The sequence below is a fragment of the Anopheles darlingi genome, chromosome 2, assembly GCF_943734745.1.
Source record: "Anopheles darlingi chromosome 2, idAnoDarlMG_H_01, whole genome shotgun sequence".
Classification (NCBI taxonomy): Eukaryota; Metazoa; Arthropoda; class Insecta; order Diptera; family Culicidae; genus Anopheles; species Anopheles darlingi.
Window position 1 is genome coordinate 6,282,585 of NC_064874.1, and position 19,916 is coordinate 6,302,500.

Here is a 19,916-nt window from a genome sequence, read left to right on the forward strand (position 1 = left end):
AATTAGGGAAAGACCTATCAAAAAGGTCTCTATCACTCGCTACGAGGAACACATGAAGCTCGCGGTAGTGGCATCTAGAAACGGTTACATCGCCCGCAACTATGCCTCACCCCTCTCTATTGTTCTTAATCTACACCATTCATTTTTTTTTGCCCTGCACTTAAAACTCTGGCTGATGAAGCTTCTACTAATCCGAGTTGCGAATGAAGCGAAGATCGTTCTCGTCTTAGCAAAGTCCTATTGTTTGACGTTCATTTTTTGTTTTTTTTTTCTTCTTTCCATTCAACACATACACACACTCATGCACATGAAACAATCCTTGGCACTCACTGTTAACCATTCCAGAAATGTGTTCTACGCGAGTCTCGCCACATTTTTGGTACTACCCTTCTCAACCGCCATGGAACGTCTATGTGGGTTTCCACTACTAATCTCTCTTTGTCTCTCGCTTACTACCTTTCTTGTTTGGCACATCGATACACATCGCGATCTAAAGCTTGAATCCTTGTTGGCTTGTCTGGCTTAACGACTTTGCTTATTTACTGGGTCCGTCCCGTAGTGGATCACCGAAAAACAAATCCTTTCGCTCGTTCCTCTTGGCTGATACGTGTGTTTGGCAATTCCTAAATGCGAATATGTTTGTGACTTGCAATTCAATTTTAACTACGCGTGACCATCTACCTTGTTTGTTCTACTTATCTGTAATGAGTGCCGGCGTATTACCTAGTCTACCAGAAAGCACTAGCAGGGTGCACTGTACTAGGATAAGCAACCGAGGATCGACCCCAGGGTCTATCGATACCGTCCCATGTGATTGATTCTAGTTAGGCTAGGTAGACAGTAACAGTGCACCATTGGGTGCCATTCGAATAAAGATAGAAAATTGAGAAAACCACTAACCAGAAGAAGGGGGCGCATCCTTTACGGTTTACCACCGACCCCCTTTTAAGGACCGTCTCCACGAACGTGATTGTAATCGAAATGGAAAGATAAGGAGTTTAAGGAGCAAAGTTTTACAGTTGAGCCACTGGTAGAGTCATTCGACGTTGAACTGGTTGTTGAAAGACACTACGAAGGGAACCTTTGAACAAGATCTTCCTGCTCCTCCCGCTTCATTCAAAATGCAGCTTAAGCAATTCGACTAGCTTCCGTTCGGCGAGAATCAGGAACGCGGTCTGTGTGATCCTTCTTCCATTTTCGATTGATTGTGTGCTTTCAAGGCTCTCGTTGTTCCGCCAGCGACGACGACTATCAACCCTCTGTGTTAACTTGAGAATTCGGCACAATGATCCTGGAGAGCGTCCAGGAAGATTCGACCAGGATTCGTTTCACCCGCGAGACGGGACGAATACTCGTATGCTGGAGAAGACACTACCCGCACCAGAGAGAGTGAGCATTCAGTAGTGTTTCTGCTTCACCAGACATTAGTAATCGTGCGCACACAATCGTCACAAGCTCAGCTTGATCGCACGCCGCTGGCTCTCGAGCTTGAGCTCGAGCATCGTGTACGGTATGACCGCCGTCACCAGCAGGATGGCGAGAATGATGATCTTCGGTGACTCACACAGCACACCGTGACCGGCGAAGGTGATGGCCAGACCGAGAAAGCGTAACGCCTGCAGCGGTGACATTATCTCGGCGAACCGGTTCGGATGCGTTCTGGTGGCCAGCGCAAACAGTAGCGTCTCCCAGACGGCATTGCAGACGCCCCAGGCAGCCGGTATAACATACAGCACGGCGCTATCATCGCGCGACGGTTTCCAGCGCAGCAATACCAGCAGCAGGCAGGCATGGAACATGAATCCGGCCACTAGATAGGACAAGAGACACAAAGAGACACAGACTTATTACCGGACGGAGGTCCACGGGCAGCGAGCTGCGACGATTACCTATCACGATGACGCGCTTGGTGTGCCGCAGCAACATACTAAGAGTACAGGCGGCAATCAGCTGCATCACACCCATTCCGATCATCACCCCGGCGACACTGTTCGGTCCCAGCTCACACGCCACAAAGGCCTAAAATGACGAAGAACAACACAGCAAACATGCTTAAGCTACCACTCACGCAGAATGTCACGGTCTAACCAACCTTCATAAAGTCCGCCATCATATAAGCCTGTTCGGTACCGACAAAGTACGCCAGCGGCCCAGCGAACAGCAGCGTGTCGGACATACGCCGGATCGAGTCGAACTTCACATTGAATTCATAGTCCGCGGTAAAGGCAGTTACCAGGAAGGCCAGCACACCAAACACCAGATAAACGCCCATCAATTGAACCGCACCTGTGTAGCCACGCGATTTGGCATCGCTTTCCACCGTTGATCCATTGACCGGTATGTTCCGGTCCCAGACCGGGCACAGGTGCGAACCACAGATCCGTTCGCCATTATCATTCATCTCGTACATGCTGTACGGAAAGCGATCCAAATACTGGATAGCACCTTCACCACCGTATGGTGTTTCTCCGGCGGCACTGCTTGAGGTACTTGATGCCTGTGCTGCTGCTGTGCCTCCCTCCGTACCGGCCGGTTCCGGTAGCCGTATGTTGTACAGATAGTACATCGTTTCGCGCAACGTCGGCATCGATGGAGTGACTGTCTTGGGTACTGCGGGCGATGGATTGGTAGGCTTCGGTGATGGTACTGGTGCAACCGTAACTGACACCGTAGGCGGTGCCTCCGTATCATCATCCGGCAGAGACATTAGAATATCCCGTTCCGGTGGCAAGTTTGGACCGAGTACCGTCGGTCGTCCGGGGTTCACTGCTGAGGTCACTGAGGTGTTAGGATGAAGGGTTCCATTGACAGCCCCAAACGGGACTGCCCCACTGGACGGAACACCCGCTGCGTCTGATGATGCCCGGGACACATAGTAACATCCGATACGGTTCGAACCAGAAGCACAGGTCAGAACGAATGCAGCTACGATCGTACCGACAATAATACCGAAGTCACCGGCCGCCCGAAACCACCGGCCAAGCCGTCGGACCTGCTCCTCTCGGCTACACAACAACCGATGATCGTCGTAACTGTCCGCACCGATACCGGCCGTACTGGTGCCGCCACATTCCGGCTGTGAGCAACTCAGCTTCCCAGCCATCGATACCAGCAACGCTTGCTTGCAGATCACCGTAGGGCCAAGGAGTAGTCCTAGCAACAGATAGCCCGGTACAAGGGAGAGCAGAACCGGGTAGATATGGGCGGCCAGAAACAGACACAACACACCGTAGCTAGCCGTCAGGACGATCGAGTAACCGAAGCGTTGCACTAAGCGTGTCGTCGCCAGACACATGGCCGCCGTTATCGCAAAGCAAAGGGCAAGCAAGCCCGAGCCAACGTCCGGACCGGCCGCAAGCCACGATTCCTGCTGGAACCAGGTCGAGTTCGAACCTTGCAGTACGACCAGCGGTACCAATGCGCCACACATGAGCCCATGCGCTACCGTCACCAGGATGAAGTTCTTCGTCACCTTCGAACGAACGTGCGTCGGAACCTTGTGCCGGCAGCCATAGCTACGGTTCTGGACCGTTAGCAGCTTTCGCACCGAGGTAGCACCGATCGAGCTGTTCACCGAATCCCGGCGTCGATTGCCGAGCGACGAGGACTGAAACTGATATGCCGGTGCCAGGGTCGGTCCGAGGGAGATCCGATGGCTACGGTTCGAGGCTGGCGAGTAGTTTGTCAGATATTGCTGCAAGAGAGAGAGAGTGAAAGAGGATGGATACCCATTAGTGCAGGAAGAGCACTGCATGATCGATGACGACGGTCTACTTACGTCTATGATGGGATCGTCCCAGATGTGATGCGCTTGGCCAGAACTGCGCGTTCGCATCACTTTGCGTGCTCCCGGAGGACATTTCTGTTGGAAGAAGTTCTTTGCGGCAGCAATCTGTAACAAAAAACCCAGTTGGCGGTTACTGCATTAGTTGTATCGCTAGGAATCCCTGGTAGTAAGTACCTGCTGCTTGTGCACCAGCATAGGACGCTCAAGCGTTCGAACGGAGTCCTTCTCCCGGCCAAAGTCCCGCTCGATTATACGTTCACGGGCGAGAATGCGCTCCCGCTCCTCGAGCCTTCTTTCGAGCTTTTCCGAAGAAAGATCACTTAAGTTTGGTAAACTGCCCATTTCGCTTCACTAACCGCGTTGTACGTTGGAAAACCAGGAAAAGGCCGGATTGCCGCACAGAGAGCGTCGTGTCGGCAAACGGTTATAATGCTGCTGCGCTGGCCACAGTCCTGGCGTTCATCGTTCCTGGTAATAAGAAAATCATTTTCATCATTTTTTTTAGCTTAATTAAAAGATGTAGAAATCAATGTAATATTCGCATATATTCGATTTGTCATACGGTGTTATGCGTTACGTGTTTGTAACATAGCAAAGATCGAATAAGGGCAAGTACTGCCCGGAAAAAACATGATAAATGATAAAAATATGTGCTCTCTATTCTGTTAACGCAACAAATTCACACATTCCTGAAATATAAGAATATTAATACTAGGACACGTTTTACATCTTATGATTGAAATCTAACAGAATTGGGAGCTAAAGTTTCCAATGGAGAAAGACATTAAGCTTATTATCTACTGGAATGCAGATGACTGGTACAGGAGTTGGTAGGTAGATACTTATTGAAATTAATTTTATCCTTCAAGGTCTGACAGCTTGCACCAAAAGTAATATGAGACACTCTATTGAGACAAAGATATTGAACAATCCTATCCCATCGAGAAAGCAGCTCCGTAACGAGTAGCGTTCTTGGGGAATTCTCAGAAGGCTTTTTCGGATCGTACGAGAGGGCCTGTAAATGAAGAAGGACCAAGCCCAACCTATACTTATCCGATTTGTACGAACATCTCCATTCTATACGTTGGAGACATTAAGAGAATGCCAGTGAACGACCCAATCCAATGACTGTCGCCAAATTGAGATGGATTGACAGTGAGGACACTAATGCTAGAGAACGACTGCACCCAAGCGCTAAAGATATGGGAAATTCCTCTTCTTCTACCGATAAATACCGCTCGTTGGTAGACTGTTGCCGTCTCAGAAGTACCAAGGATACGAAGTAGTACCAAGGATACTAGAAATAGCTTTATTTTATGCATTCAATGGGCAGGTAATGGTATCCCATTCTTCACATTTTGCAAATACTGCATCGATGCTTCCATTTTCATCGCCAATTTACATTCAATCGCCTACGAACGATGATAGCTGGATGGAAGCTAGTATGGTGCTGCTTCCAAATAACGCATCAAAGGCACCAGTACCACACCGCCCGTACTGATACCACCGAAGTGCTGTATGATTGAGTTATGGCTTTTCCCGGAAATAGCCCCCGGCTCGGTGACGGTTGGTAGTATCACAGTAGTGCCTTCTCGAAGCCACGCACCAACAGCACTCCGTTATCAGATACATTAACCAAGCGTCTCACACGGAAAAAATGGGTGCAACCCAATGCCCGTTGCTGGTCCACTAACCTGATTTCTTGGAAGTTGCCGGAAACCGTTATAAACATGTTGCTCGGACACAATAGAACTGCTTTGCGAAGCACAACAATTACTCCAGGAAGTGCACACTCTCTACATACGCGCAACGTTGCACATGGGTACAACAAGGACCATCGGATGCCAGCACCGGTGTGCTGACAAGCTCAACTACCACCACTCATTTGTATTTCCGGGTGATACGTGTGCACCGGATGTGTCGTTCATAAGCGTTGCCATGAGACAGACAAAGAGTGCTGTTCTCTACGTGGAACGCGCGAAAGGCTTCCACCCGTAGGAAGCTTCAACGATTGCCGTTCTTACAATGCCCTAGTACCTGCAAGGCAGCATTCGTAGAAAAACATCACTGATGCCAGTGGTGCAGCGATTGTACCAGCTTCACAGAACTGCATAACTTTGTGTTTCACGAAAACTTGACAAAACTGTGCTCAGTGGCACAGAGGTTGCTGAAACCCCTGACCAACCATCCCAACCACTGCACGGTCGGACGTGGAAGGACGAAAGTTTCAACTTTCAATCTGCCATTCGAGCGCTGCTCGTAGCAGCGCAGCCAGAATGGTTGCTACTTCCGGTTGTCCAAAGTTTTTCAATCACTTCACACAACATCCTGTGTATCCCGTCGACTGGGTTTTGGGCCGACTGGCACCGTGGGGTTATGTTGTTCTTAGGGATTTCCACCGTATTTTCTCTCGATTGTTCATGCTTTAATTCTGCGTGGGTTTTGAAAGCTAGCCACCCCCGCAAAATTTTCCCTCTTCGAGCGCCTTCGGTCCACATTAATCAAACGTACGAGGGTGTGAAATGAAACGTTAAGTCGACAATCGACCATGTACCAGCTCGCATACCAGCAAGAGACACCAGAGATCACGGCCCACGCTTCCACTGACACATGCAGAATGGCTTAGCGTAACAAAGGGCCACTGTGCGCTCGGTCTAGCGGTTAAGTGAAGGCAACGGGCCTTGCCGGTATTAGACATTCATCGCATCGCAAATGGCTTCCCATTTGGTTGCTCTGACTGTAAAATATGATCCGTACCGAACGACCGTCGGACCGTCAGCGTCACACACAATAACTGGCCCGGCGTTGACGTGCACCACCACCAACACCTACCGACGAGAGAGCACGTGCACTGCAGCGCACTTTATCATCAGCCCGGCACTGGGCGAAAATATTGTAAATTGGCCTGGCTTTACCACGGTCAGTACGGTGCCGGTAAGGGAGCGCCAGTTTATTCCAGCTTTTATGACAGCTCCAGACACCAATCACACAGCCAGTCGGCGGTGCCAACGGCTGATCACGGCTTCCGGATCCGGTGTGGAGGTAATTTATTTGCAAATTAAAATCTGTTGACACGAAGTGGGACGAACGATGGTAGTAGAACCTGGAACCATCTACTCGGTATCATTCCTGGAAAAAGATTGTCCACGTTTGTCACCTTCGTTCATATGTGTGTGTGTTGTGTGCTTTTGTCCTGATCCAGATTGACGATGGAGACGCCTGGTGGATCGATGGAGGCGCCCATTGAAGCATGTGCCGTCGCTCGCGCAACGCATGATTGCCGGCGTATGGAGCATATCCGGTTGACGGTAATCCTTGTACGAAACGAACAAACACACACAGATACACACACGCGGTCGCGGTGCCATGGTTTCGTCGAATGCCATGCCTCGCTAATGGCATTCATATGGAGGAGTTAGATAGCGATGCTCAACCGTTCGCTTACCACTCGTCGATTGCTGCTCGGTAGCGTTGACACCGAATCATCGTAGCACACCAGCACGGGTCACCGGTCATGGATCGTTCGATGGCAAATTCGCCAAACCATCCACGCAATCCGCAGCGCTCGTCAACAGCACTATCGACGGCGCGGTCCGGGGTAGATCAGCTTTACCGCTAACACCGCAACATTGTCATTCACGCCTGGAAGGGCCTTTGCCAATGCGAATGCCAGGGAAAATCGGCAACGAAATACCAACAATCGCTGATGCTGATGCCCCGGTACAGTGGTGTGTTGCCCGGGAGTTACTTCGCCGAACGCTGTACCCCGATTCCTGCCAGCAACCCGACAACGAGCAAATTGACACAATTTGATCCGCGATTTGTGAATCCGCGAATCCGTTCGGATTCATCTGGGGCGCTATAGCGAAGCTATAGGACGCAGGAGCGACCGCACGGGATGACTGCGATATGAGATATGACAGCACATGAAGCTGGCGTGGGATTGACACCAAACCACAACCAACACAGAGAGTGTTGCAACGTAATTATCGGTTGTTTGAATTCATCTCAGTACACCGACAGTGTAATCCCTTAAAGTAGTTGAAGGTTGAATGATAAATTATGGTACTTTGAGTACGCGAAGCTAGTGATACGATTCACACGAACCACGTAAGCGAATTGCTGTTAGGATGCGCAAGATATCGTACTTCAAACATTCAACTCAAACTGCAGGATGCCACATGAACACACCCGGAAAAAAATGAATTGCCACGCGCGAGGCTTTCTCGCAAAAATGGTCTCCATTGGGGGTTTTCAATGGAACCGTAAGGCTCTTGGTAAAACCAATCAAATACGGCCAAAGGTTTGGCTAACATTTTCCACAAATTTTCTCGCGACACAATCAACCATCTTGACTCGAGCCAGCTCGGCCGAGTATGAGCATCTTTTCGATATCTAAATAGCTAGCCCGCATGAGCAGCGATTCGGTGAAGGTAATTGAACCGTACGTAGTTCGTAATATTGAACCAGATTTGTAAACAGTCGGTCTTTCATCCCACGGCAGCTCATGGCTCAGGACGCCCCCAACTTAGAGCAAATTCAAAACCCTTAACCGTCACGTGCGTTACAGGTATTGCAGAAGGAGCACTTTAACTTACGACAAACCATTGATCAACAGTCTTTACTCTCGTCTCGAAATCGTGCCAACGATTGGAGCTCGTTGGATGATGCTAGCCTGCTACTTAATTGTCGAAAAGTTTCTCATCTAATTAGCACGGGCATCTGCTATCTACACGGTATCTGCCACGCTTAGCAAATTCCTGGCCAAGTTTCACCTTTATCCAGTCTGGCTGGAATGTAAGAAACTTCTTTGAAGACGTAGACGAGCAAGTATATAATACATCTTGAAGAGGGGATGAGCGGAGGCCGTTGTCACCTCCAATTAGAAGTGCAAAGTTGAGCGATGATCAAGTACCGTGCAATCAGGAAGAACTTTAATACCTATCCCAGAACGTGGGTCCTTAAAAGCGCCTTCATTTGTTATGTAGCAAGAAGAAAATGGAGATTCGTGATTCGGGGATATACAACACGTTAGGGATCTTAATGGCATTACAAATATTGTTATCGGATAATTAAAATAACAAAAGGTTAATTTCGTTGCCATATTTAAACAAAACATTACATTGTGGAAGTTTCTCGTTACTCAATTGAAATTTGAACTGATAGCATCCATTGTTCAGTGATTGTAGCTTGGGAGAAAAATATGTAATGGAACATCGTTTCTTCAAGTATTTTCGCCTGAAATCAATCATGAGTCTTTTCTCGGCGTTAAGGTTATAGCCGTTTCAACAATGTTTCCCTAAAATGCATGTTCTTGGACATTCCCGTTCCGTTCGCATAATTATCATTCTTCAATCAGTTTACTATAGCGATGAAACAAATGTATTGGTTCTCTGTGCAAGGATGCCCGAAAGTTAGCCTCGGTTGCTTTGATTCTTTTCCCACAATGTTTTTTTTCGAAGAGCATTTCTGAATAAGCATCCAGTAACGGTAACCGACGTCAGGCGGCGGTAGTTTAACGACTCCTACTTCTGGAGCCATTAGCTAACGAGCCAGCGAACGTTTACCTTCTTTTCCGCCACTTTTCCACCGTATTCAGGGATTAATTCGAACGACAGCCCACACATCGCAGGTTGGTTAACATTCCGCCTTTCCCAGTAGATGAATTTTCCTTTTTAATTGAGGAATCGAGCTTTTCCTTCGAATGGTCTGTAAGCTACAGGTCTTCGGTGAATGGCAGTATTAACGGTTATTGGGAATCCCGAGATGCCTGTTGCCACGTGCAACTAATCAGTGGCGATGGCTTGAAAATTTTACACAAGTAAATCGGTGGATCACAGGTCATACTTTTTTCTTTATTTTATTCTAGTGAACCCATTAAGGCATCAGAATAAGACGCATATTGTCATATATGTCGAAAGAGGCGTCTATCAAGAGCGTTTCCCCTTCAACGCCATAAACCCCGAACGCCGTATCAACACCAAACAAGTTGGTCCAATCTCGAGCGGTAAGTACGACAATCAAACGTAATGATACAGTGGCGATGGCTCGCTGGCACAGCATTATCTCTCCCATCTGGTCCACACCATCCTTACGCCCCCTTTCAGACGTATGAATCGGGTGATACGCAAAATGAAAAAAATGTACAGCGAAGGCGGAATTAACGCACGAAGAGCGGAGGAAGTGCCATGGAATGTGAAGCAAGGCAATTTGGATACCTCCCTTCCGATGATGCTTCAAGTAGACCTGCGCTATCATTAGTTTCAATTTTGAACCGCTGTTCTTTGAACCTGAACCCAACAGTAAGGCACTCATCCTATTCCATCTCCAGCGGACGGTCCTCGTCTCATCTTCTTTGCTATGAATAATCCAAACCGCGTTCGTGTGCAGCGCATTGACCAGGATCCGGTCTGCACGCTTCCATTCGCCCACCGTCACGTTGTTTAGTCTGCAGCCACACGACACGGCCGCCAGTATCATACGCCCTAAGCACTACCAATCATGGAGGAGCTACGGAATCGGCGGGAAGAGGATCGTAGGGATCCTGTGCCACGTGAATCATTCACGTGGCAAAGGATTTCGAAATAAATCACGCCAACCCGTACCTACCTTCGTTCCTTCCCACCCAGAACGACAATGGCATCCAGAGTTTTACAGAAAAGGACGCAAAACGCTGTCAAGAACGAGTATCGTCCGATGAATTTTTAATCACTTAAGCTGCTGACCACTACTATACACCACAAGTTTCACGACATAAATTTCCACACTTTTGCAGTACAGTTTGATTGCGCCGCGGAGCGCTGTTGTTCTTATCGTTCTAGCTTCGCAACACTTAACGAGGTAGCTGCAAAATTGAACAAATTCATTAAATTTCGCAGGAAAATGAAATTGAATTGGAGTTGGATGACGTTAAGGATATTAAAGCACACCAATCGAACCCTGACGCTCACTGTGTGCTTCAGATGGAGGCTGGCGTGCCGTGTACCCGTTTGCTTGTCAACCTGCCATCGAACAAGCGCACACAGCAATGTTCTGCTGGCGACATCGCCAAGGACACTCATCTATGATGCTGCCTGGATGTGTACTACATCCCAGGCCAAACAACGCCGTGTGTAATACTGCTGCTGCTGCTCCCGATGCTGAGGCGCACACCTGACGTCTCTTGCGTCCCTAGTGCTAGCCTACCGTACCCCACCGGAGGTAGGGAACCGTTCACCTTCAATCGTATTGCAGTATCGGAGAAATTGCGGTTCACAATCGGATTACTTGCGCTCGCTGGTCGCCTGGAACAAGTGATGAGAGACGAAGCGTAAATTGTTGCCGCATATTGTGCAGTCTTCACGCGGCGATGGTTCGCTTTGTTTTTTTGGTGTTTTTTCTTTTTCTGCTTCTTCTTATGCGGTACATGATATGGTTCTATGCGAGCGGAACAGTATATTCATTATTCGAGTGTCCTTTGCACATAGCTTTCTCTCTTGCTCTCTGTTTTTATTAGTATGCGGTAGCCACACTCACACAAACATTTCCACTTTATGGTATGGCCAATAGGGAGATGAGAAAAAAATAGAACTGTGGAAAACAGACTCACTTCCAACCTCGTCACTGTCGCCAACCACGCGTAGGGGAGGTAAAGAGCTTTGTATGCAGCACAATGCAGCCAGCGAAACAAAGGATCACATTTATGTTTCTCTCGTTATCCTGGTTCACGCTTGGTATATCCTTGGCCATGCACAGATACAAAAATGCGGATCCAATTCCCAAGCACTAGTAGAAGGAGTCGTACACTGCACTATACTCGTCAACTGAACTATCCTGCTGCCAGGTGCGTCGCGCGTACATTCAACGCGCAATGAAGCACGTCGCGTAGTCCCGAACCCTGCACCGTATTCCTTCTATTCCCGATCCAAGCTGCACTTGCAATTGCTGGCTGTTCAGCCAAAGGATACTACAATACTGGTCCGTACCGTCGATGCTGTGGTTCTACATAAACTGTCACTACTGAGGACAGTACGAGTTTACTACGAACGTAGGAATCGGACCCTGCACTACTACAATCGGGCGAGAGGATGCTTATATCCTTCTCGTACCAATATTCTGTTACCATCAACAGTGCTCGACTTCATACACTCACACTAGGGAGGCCATTGGTATTGGTAGTGATATAGAGCTTTGTAGCGCCAATGATACCAGTCCAGGGAAATTTGACACTTCGAAGGACATGCGCACTGGACATGATGCGTTTGAAACAAGGGTAAGTGTGTTAGTACACCGTTTGGACGATAAAACCGATTTGAATTATTATTATCTGGTAGACTACGGATTTCAAATCAGTTACAAAAACTGTTCTTTCAAATCAAAGAGTCCAATAAATCCAACAAGCAATGTCTAGAAAGCATGGAATAGTAGAATATTGGATTCAGTCTACTTCATATATTTCGGAATTATAAAAGAAAACTCCTAAATTTTCCTAATGAGATTTTTCATATGGAATATACATTAAATAAAAAAAATTGCAAATCTGCATAATAAACAATACTTCTAGTAATGAAACACATTTCTCAAAGCAACACGCAACAGATGCCGCCACGGATAAAATTCGTTCCATGTCCAACCGTTTATTAAATAAACCAACGCAGTGATATGTACATCAATCAAAACCCATCACACACACCTCCTTCATGATAACATGATTGATAGCCGGTACTGCTTCTCTGAACACTACTGACGTCATTAAACGATCAGCTGTTGGTGGGGCAGACGCATAACCTCCAAATCCAGTCTCAGCCAACCAAATCCGGCTATCATGTACAAAGCTCTTCAAAGTGATTATCATCATGCTTCAGCTCGGCATATCGACCAAAGCGGCAGTGCGTTAATTTACTGAAGTAATTTAAATCTCACGAAAGCAAAAGCCGGACCGCTGGCTCCGTTCCGATCATTGTTTTCAAATCCGTGCACCCTTCTCCTTGTCCGCATACTCACAACGAGGATGGAGTCTTCGAATTAACTTCGTCACCTCGAACCACCTCCCACTCTCTTAACATTCTCACACCCAAAGCGGATCGTTTATAGCTAATCGATTGAAGAAACCATTTCCATAATTCCCACGAAGCCCTGTCAAATTTGAAATCCGATTGGTGGGACCGGGGGGCCCGAACCACCCGAACATTAATTCGATTGATATGCTGCCCTTAATCTCGATCAGCACGCGCTACAACAACCGCTCTGCCACTACCAGTGACTTCTTATCGGCCCAGTCCGCGGCAGGGGAAGGAGAAAAAGCCTGTAAGTTATTATCTGCATCATTCAAATCGCGCGAAATTACAAAGCGACTGTTATGCGCCCGCGATGCCCCCAACGTAAACGACAAACCGACGAAGGAAAGAAATCACGCGCGGCATGTCGAGCTGTCAAACAGAAGCCACCCCCTGGCAAGTGGAGGAAGCCGATGGTGGCCATTATAAAATCCACAGGCAAATTGATATCGATTTTTTGTTTGTTTTTGCGATCAAAGTTTTGAGCTGCTCAAAGCGGCCGTCCATTGGCAGTGCTGAAGACTCACTGGTACGGTTGATGAAGTGGAAAATCGTAATGCCACTCGATGTCACCGATTTTCGTCGTCCTTGGGCCGTGCGTGTCTGTTTTTGGCGTAGGAAGGCCGCGCATCAAAGCAGCGAACACAGAAAAGCCGATCCAGAAGTAACTTACTGGCAAAATTTATGCCCCACGGTTTCCAACGAACCGGAAATGCTTCACCAACTTCACTTTTTTTTTTAAATGGTTAACTTCCTATACGATGGATCGACTGTTTTGTGCTCATGACCTGTCTGCAACTGAAAAATCGGTCAATCGATGGCCTCAAGCGGCCTCCAAATTATGTCGATTTTTTAAATTCGATAGACACCAATAAGCAATCGCTTATTCTTTCTGTGGGAGTCGAAATCAAGCGGCACATGTTCTGGTTGTAATTCCATTTATAATCCTAAAGCAGCCCCTCCATCACCACCCACCCGCTCCAGCAACAAAAGCAAAAGTGAGGCAACGAACTGAAACCTTTTTACGCTGGACAGTTGAAGCGCAGTGTATTAGTGCCGCTTTATTACTTTGCTCTTTCGTGTTCAAACCACCACAGATTCCTAGCGCACCGGCTAATACAACGCCCCATTTCAACATTCCTCACCGGAACATAAAGGCAAACCGCAACCACGGCGACGAGGAGTTACGCGCGGAATCGCGGAACACATGCCCATCGCAGGTTGGAGGTGGGCTTGGTCGCAGAACCGGTTTGCATGATGGGTGTTCGGTGCTACTAATTTTGTGCTGTCTCATTATCATCATGACAAGACCCACACACACACATTATCCCCATTTTCGTTGTTGAGTCGTTTGAGCCCACGTTAAGAATACAGGCTAAATCATGCAAACCAAGGGCCGCTTTCGTCCTTTATCGTCGAAAAGTTAATCATAGCCTCTCGCCGAGATCGACCCAAGCTCATCAAAGCAAGAGAGCTGTCGAAAAATATGCCCCTACCTTTATAAGAAGATAGTGACTTGAGGGCCTTTTTCTACAGAAAAAGCATCCCTTCCTTCGCTTGAATTTGTCCGCTGGATCTTCGGAAAATCCTTCAACGCAACAGGCATTTTGAAACCTTTTTGTGTGGGGAACCCGTTGTCCCACAAAGCCCGTCGTTCCGAGCCGTCTGTGATGGATCGCATTGGGTTTCACGACTATCGGTATAAGCTGTTCCAACCGGAGGAAGCGGATATTGACGTAAATAATGCGTGGGCAAACGTGCGAAGCGAATAACCTGTGACCGGCTTCACTGACCGAAACAGTAGTCACCGTACAGTTGAATCAGGGGTCTACGGAACGAATTGCGATCAGTTCCGAATCGCTCGGCAGATCGTGAATGATACGCTTTACGGAGGCTTATTGGTCTGGTCAAGATTCTGTGTTTTTGGAAGGAACCTTTTAAATTGAATGTTTTGCTCGGTCAGACAACAATATCCATTAACCTGTTACGTCTCTATTGCCGAACCAACATTGACGTCTTATGGATGGTAGGGTGCTTGTGATATTATTTTGGGGAAGTCTTTGATCGAGACAGGACTTGATCAGACACTCTCATTTGTTCTATCTTCTAGACGTCTAGAATAATTAAAAAATAGCAAAAAATAGACGTCTAGAATAATTAAAAAATACGTCTAGAATAATTAAAAAATAGACGTTAAAAAATAGCAACAATCACGGTTACGTCTAACGTACACCGATGACGGTGATGAGGCATTTTTGTGATGTAACGCCGAGCCGCGATGATCTCTAACAAAATCATTACATAATCCATCGATTTCCAAATGAGCTGCACTAGAAGCATCTCACGACTTAGCCAGTCGATCGATGGATGCTGTTCTAATCTGAACAATCACTTTAATCCAAGCTACCCATACCGACTAGCTGTCATCGACTACTAACAGCAGCGGGGTTATGAGAGCACTCCTGGACTAAATCCATCCCAAGGTATGCAGAAACGAGGGGAAAAGACGCGATCTTGTATCCAGGTGCTAGTTGAGGACTCCCGGTTTACCGATACTAGTGACCAGATGTGGCGTGCTAAGGCTGTTGCGATATTATAATTCCATCGGATTGCGGTTGTACCGATGCCGGTCTCATGACTGCCACCCAGTGTCCGGTTTGGTGGACAACCCACGATTCTGTCACGCTTTAATAGCATCTAATATGCGCATGTATAAATCATTCAACAAGCATACCTAAACGGGACGTTGATCGTTGATGTCTACTACGTACGCAAACGATTGAACTTCACAATAGGAAATAATACCGGCAAAATCAAAAGGGAGACTATCCCAATTTGCACATTAAATTACAAATTTTGTTGTGAGAAACTATACACCCTTTCACTTCCCTTGATCCATCAACATAGTCCTTCGCTGAGAACGTGATTAAGGCGGGTTCGCGGACTGGACTACGCGTCGCTTCCTGCACAAGCTGCACCCTTCGGGTCGAACTCATAACCTTACTTCCTCAATGCTTTATCGCTCGCCAACAGCAGTACTGATACGTCCTACATTCTAGGCCTACGCCAGACACAATCACTAAATCGCTAACCCCAACCCAAGTTCTCGATCACCTGCTGGCTCGTGACTTGCCGGTGCCGACTGGTGCGTGCATCGCCAACCACTACTACGATCGTGATCGCGGCTTAAAACCAAATCCTTCGACTGCAGCCTCGTGGAAACAGCCACTCCTTTCCTATCGTTTGCAAAGCCGACATTATTCCCGATTGTCGCACCGGTCGAAGGTTCCCGTGACGTGCCGCGAGTGCAGCAAGTTGCAGTAGAGCAAAAGGTCACCGCCGTTCCACGACATTGTCCGGCTGCGCCCGCAACTCAAGGAACGCGCACACTCACACACCGGCACACGGGCAAAGGAACAACATGCATTAGACCGGATCGTTCAAAAGTCTAAACGCGCCCAAGTGCTCACGCCACCCAACGCCCTTGATTAGGTAGCCAGGCGGCAAGCAAATCGTTTTGCGAGCCGTGCTGAGCGATATAAAACCCGATTGGACGATTTGTTGCTGAGCCATGTCGTACCCACCCTCATCACTCTCGCTCTCGCTCGTTGATCTCGGTCGCCTGCAACGCCGAGGGAAGTGGACCACCGACAGGGAGTGCATTTGGAATTATGTGCTCCGCATTGAGTTTTTATTTTCTTCATTTACGATCACATTCGGTGCAGTGTTAAAAAGAAGGAATACCTTGTGACAAACGAGGTGGACAGCCGGGAGGAGATGATGGAGGCGGTTGCACATGCAAAATAGCTGACGCTGGTGGCGCTGGCAATGGACGCGATGGTCGACGGTGGTGCACCAGGTGGACTATTAATTTACGCTTGCCTGACGCTTTGGGACCAAGGCTGTAGTTACCGCAGCCAATCACTTTTGGACGACCAAACGGACCAACGGACTTTGGTGAGAATCTCTGGCGACAGGTGTAGCAAGTGCAGTTCGTAACTCATACGCTACTGGCTAGCGCTGGCGTAGATTGTGAGAATTGTGCGAGAGAACACCAACGAAAACACACCGAATGCGCGCGGTTGTTGAAATAATAAAGAAGCCAGATGGTTTTAGAAGGTGCATATTTTCGCGCGGAGTACTTATTCCCTGTAACAATTAAATGGGGTTTATTACATTTTAATAAACGATCAACATAAAACAAAACATTCGCAAGACGGTTTTATTGCTTTAGTGCATCATAAACATCTGTTAGTCTAACCACAAAATGAAAGTCAATTCAATACCGCATTCGAAAGTAAGTGTTTTTCATCAGTACACCATAGTGAATTACAGGAAAAATATGGTGAAATTAATGCATTGAAGTAATTAGAAGGATCAATATATTTGAAAAAAGAAATGTAAAGCGCAAACTAATAAACGATTGTCAATTATATAAATGAGTACGTATAAAAGTAAACGAGTTCAACAATTAAATAAACAGTTTGCCAAAGGTAAGTGAATGTCAAGTATAAACGAGCGCATAATATGAATAATCCACACAAAAAATCAAAATTGTCCACTCATTCAGCTCAATCAAAACGATAATTATTTGCAGCAACAAACAAACAAACAAACAAACAAACAACGGTTGTTAAGAAAAACCCCCAAAACGGAAGTGGAACACATTGCTAACACGTAAACACGTCCAATCACCCCCCAAAAACCGGGTATTGAAATGTGCCGCTGCGTTACTCATCACCCAGCACCGGTTAATCTAAGACCGGTTGACATTGGGTTTTCCGTTCTTCAGATTTCATCTTAAACCGCCCCGAACCGAACTGTAACGTGCCCATACATTCGGTGATAGACGCCATCCGCCCCTCCTGCCCTTTCCCCACTAGAATAGGGTGTGACGAACGATGAAAACAGAAGTATTGAGAAAAACCGATGCCGAAGACCCGAGGCTACGCTACGCACGGTCGCCGGACAAACGCGCGAAACCGGTTCTGCCGTCGATCATACATTGCCGTCCGAGAATTCTCTGGCAGGCGGTCGCAGCGAAAGTCATGGGCAGCTATTAAAAGACCACAAAAACCTCGGTCTCCGTTGATCTCCAGCACCGGCAACGAGTGTCTGCGAGGATCATGCGGTTGGGTTGTGGAGAAAAATGGGGGGGTAGAGACGCTGAGACCATGCCAGCGAGCGAGCTACCGTCACTGTCTGCCTTGAACTTGCCCCCCAAAGACATGGTTTGCTGAACCGGTGAGCGCGCGATCTGCCCGTAACCGCATCGCATGGATGGAAGTGCAGAGCAGGTCCATCAGCGCGCGAACTTGACATTGTAGTGCTGACGGCCAGATCCTGGCGAGGGGAGGGCAGGGAAAGGGGATTATCCCGAAGCTGGACGGCTTTCTGGCCGTGAGCCAGCGAAGAGCAGAATGGATGGCTGGCAATCCAACAGATAAGCAGGAAAGATAGCCAATTCCGTCCGCTCTGTTCGTGCGTACGTCCATCTTTGCGTTGAACACATTGCACTCATTCGTAGAATGATGCCAGAGTTAATTGCTTGCGATTGTTGAACGAACCTATATAATTATATATTTAGTTCTACGTTGTTCTGAAAGTGTCCAGAGATATATTTTATTAAAAGCAGATACAATCTACCAAGTCAAAATATTTTTTTCAATTTGCAAACCTGCGTAAATGGCATCTCTCCCCGTCAATAGCTAAACCAATCTCCAAAGCATAGCATCTATGCGTACCGAAAACAGGGAGCCACCCATTAATCATCCATCAATTTTTTATTATGGTTCGTTAGCCTGCGGTAAATATCGATTTGGATTTATTAATTTTCTAGACTAAAGTGCGAGACAAGAGCGGTATAGGTGTTGACAGGTAACCGTAACACTTCATCTACACGGGCGCGAGAAAGCTGAAAATGAGATGAGAGTGAAAAGGTTGAGAATGTCAAATCCCATACAAATGGAAATGTAAAGATACAAGTAGGCTGTCACAAATGTATGGGATTTGACATTCTCGCCTTTTTCATTCTCATCTCATTTTCAGCTTTCTCGCGCTCGTGTAGAGAGTCGGTAACACGCATTGTTTTGCTATTGTTGAACAAATCATTTACTTTACATAATATAACACACGAGCATAATTGTTGTTATGTGCTGACCGGTTGACGAAGGTAATTAAAAATATTTCCTGTTAGGTAGGAAGCTTATCTACCTGTCCTTTGGCTTCTGTTGCCACCAGCCGACATATTAGAGGTTTTACAATTCAGGTGCTACTTCGACAGTTGATCTCCGAGGTGTCTGTGGCTAGCCGCAAACCCCGATTAGAATATAATGATTCGAAATGAATGGGAGACGTACGGATTCTTTTCTTGGCGGAATGCTCATCCGAAATTCATCTAAAATCTTGCACCTCTGGATGTACAAAATTCCATTAACAAGCTAATTGCAGCGCCAAAGAACGCCAGATCCGCTTCATCAGGCAAATTAACCGACCAGTGATCGGTGACACAGCAACACTCGCATATGCCGTATCCATTTCCCAAAACCCAAAAATCCTATTGTATAATGATATTACTAATTTCACCAGACCAGAACCACCTCAAAAGGGTCATCTATTGGCACAACCCCAAACCGATTCGCTCTTCGTTGTCAAGATCGAATATCCGCTGTATGCGTGCTACTCTATACCGGCTTGGTGTAGGTACGTTGCCCATGGCAACGATGCGACGAGACGCCTAATTGATTTTCCCTAAGAAACCAACTAACAACAAGCAGCCCAACGAACGAATGAACGAACGAACGAACGGACAGTAATAGAGGTCTCTTTCTACAACAAACCGAGAGGACCAGCAAGAGCGGGTTTTTCAGTTGCTACGAGCATATATTGTTATGTCGGTTGCTACATCCAATGCTGGGGGTTCCCGTCGGACTTGACTACACGCTGCTGCTCTAGCTCCGATTATTGTTCTATCTCTTCTGTGTCTATGGGACTCATGGTGTTCCCTGGAGCAAGTCTCCACCACCTCTCACCTTACCCATCCGGTCGACAGGCAAACATGTTATGCGTGACGCTACTCGGGGAGTCGCGCTCGC

At 47.3% G+C, this 19,916-nt stretch overlaps 1 protein-coding gene across 1 annotated transcript; it reads right to left on the bottom strand.

The window, feature by feature from the left end:
• Nucleotides 1-86: 86 nt before the first annotated feature.
• LOC125951956 (uncharacterized) lies at nucleotides 87-10,761 on the bottom strand. Its single transcript, XM_049681112.1, has 7 exons — nucleotides 10,397-10,761; nucleotides 3,962-4,255; nucleotides 3,779-3,892; nucleotides 2,527-3,694; nucleotides 2,093-2,445; nucleotides 1,890-2,019; nucleotides 87-1,810 (listed from the first exon to the last, which is right to left on the bottom strand). The coding sequence occupies exons 2-7, from the start codon at nucleotides 4,127-4,129 to the stop codon at nucleotides 1,449-1,451; spliced, it is 2,295 nt and encodes a 764-aa protein (XP_049537069.1). The 5' UTR covers nucleotides 4,130-4,255; nucleotides 10,397-10,761; the 3' UTR covers nucleotides 87-1,448.
• Between the last annotated feature and the right edge of the window lie 9,155 nt (nucleotides 10,762-19,916).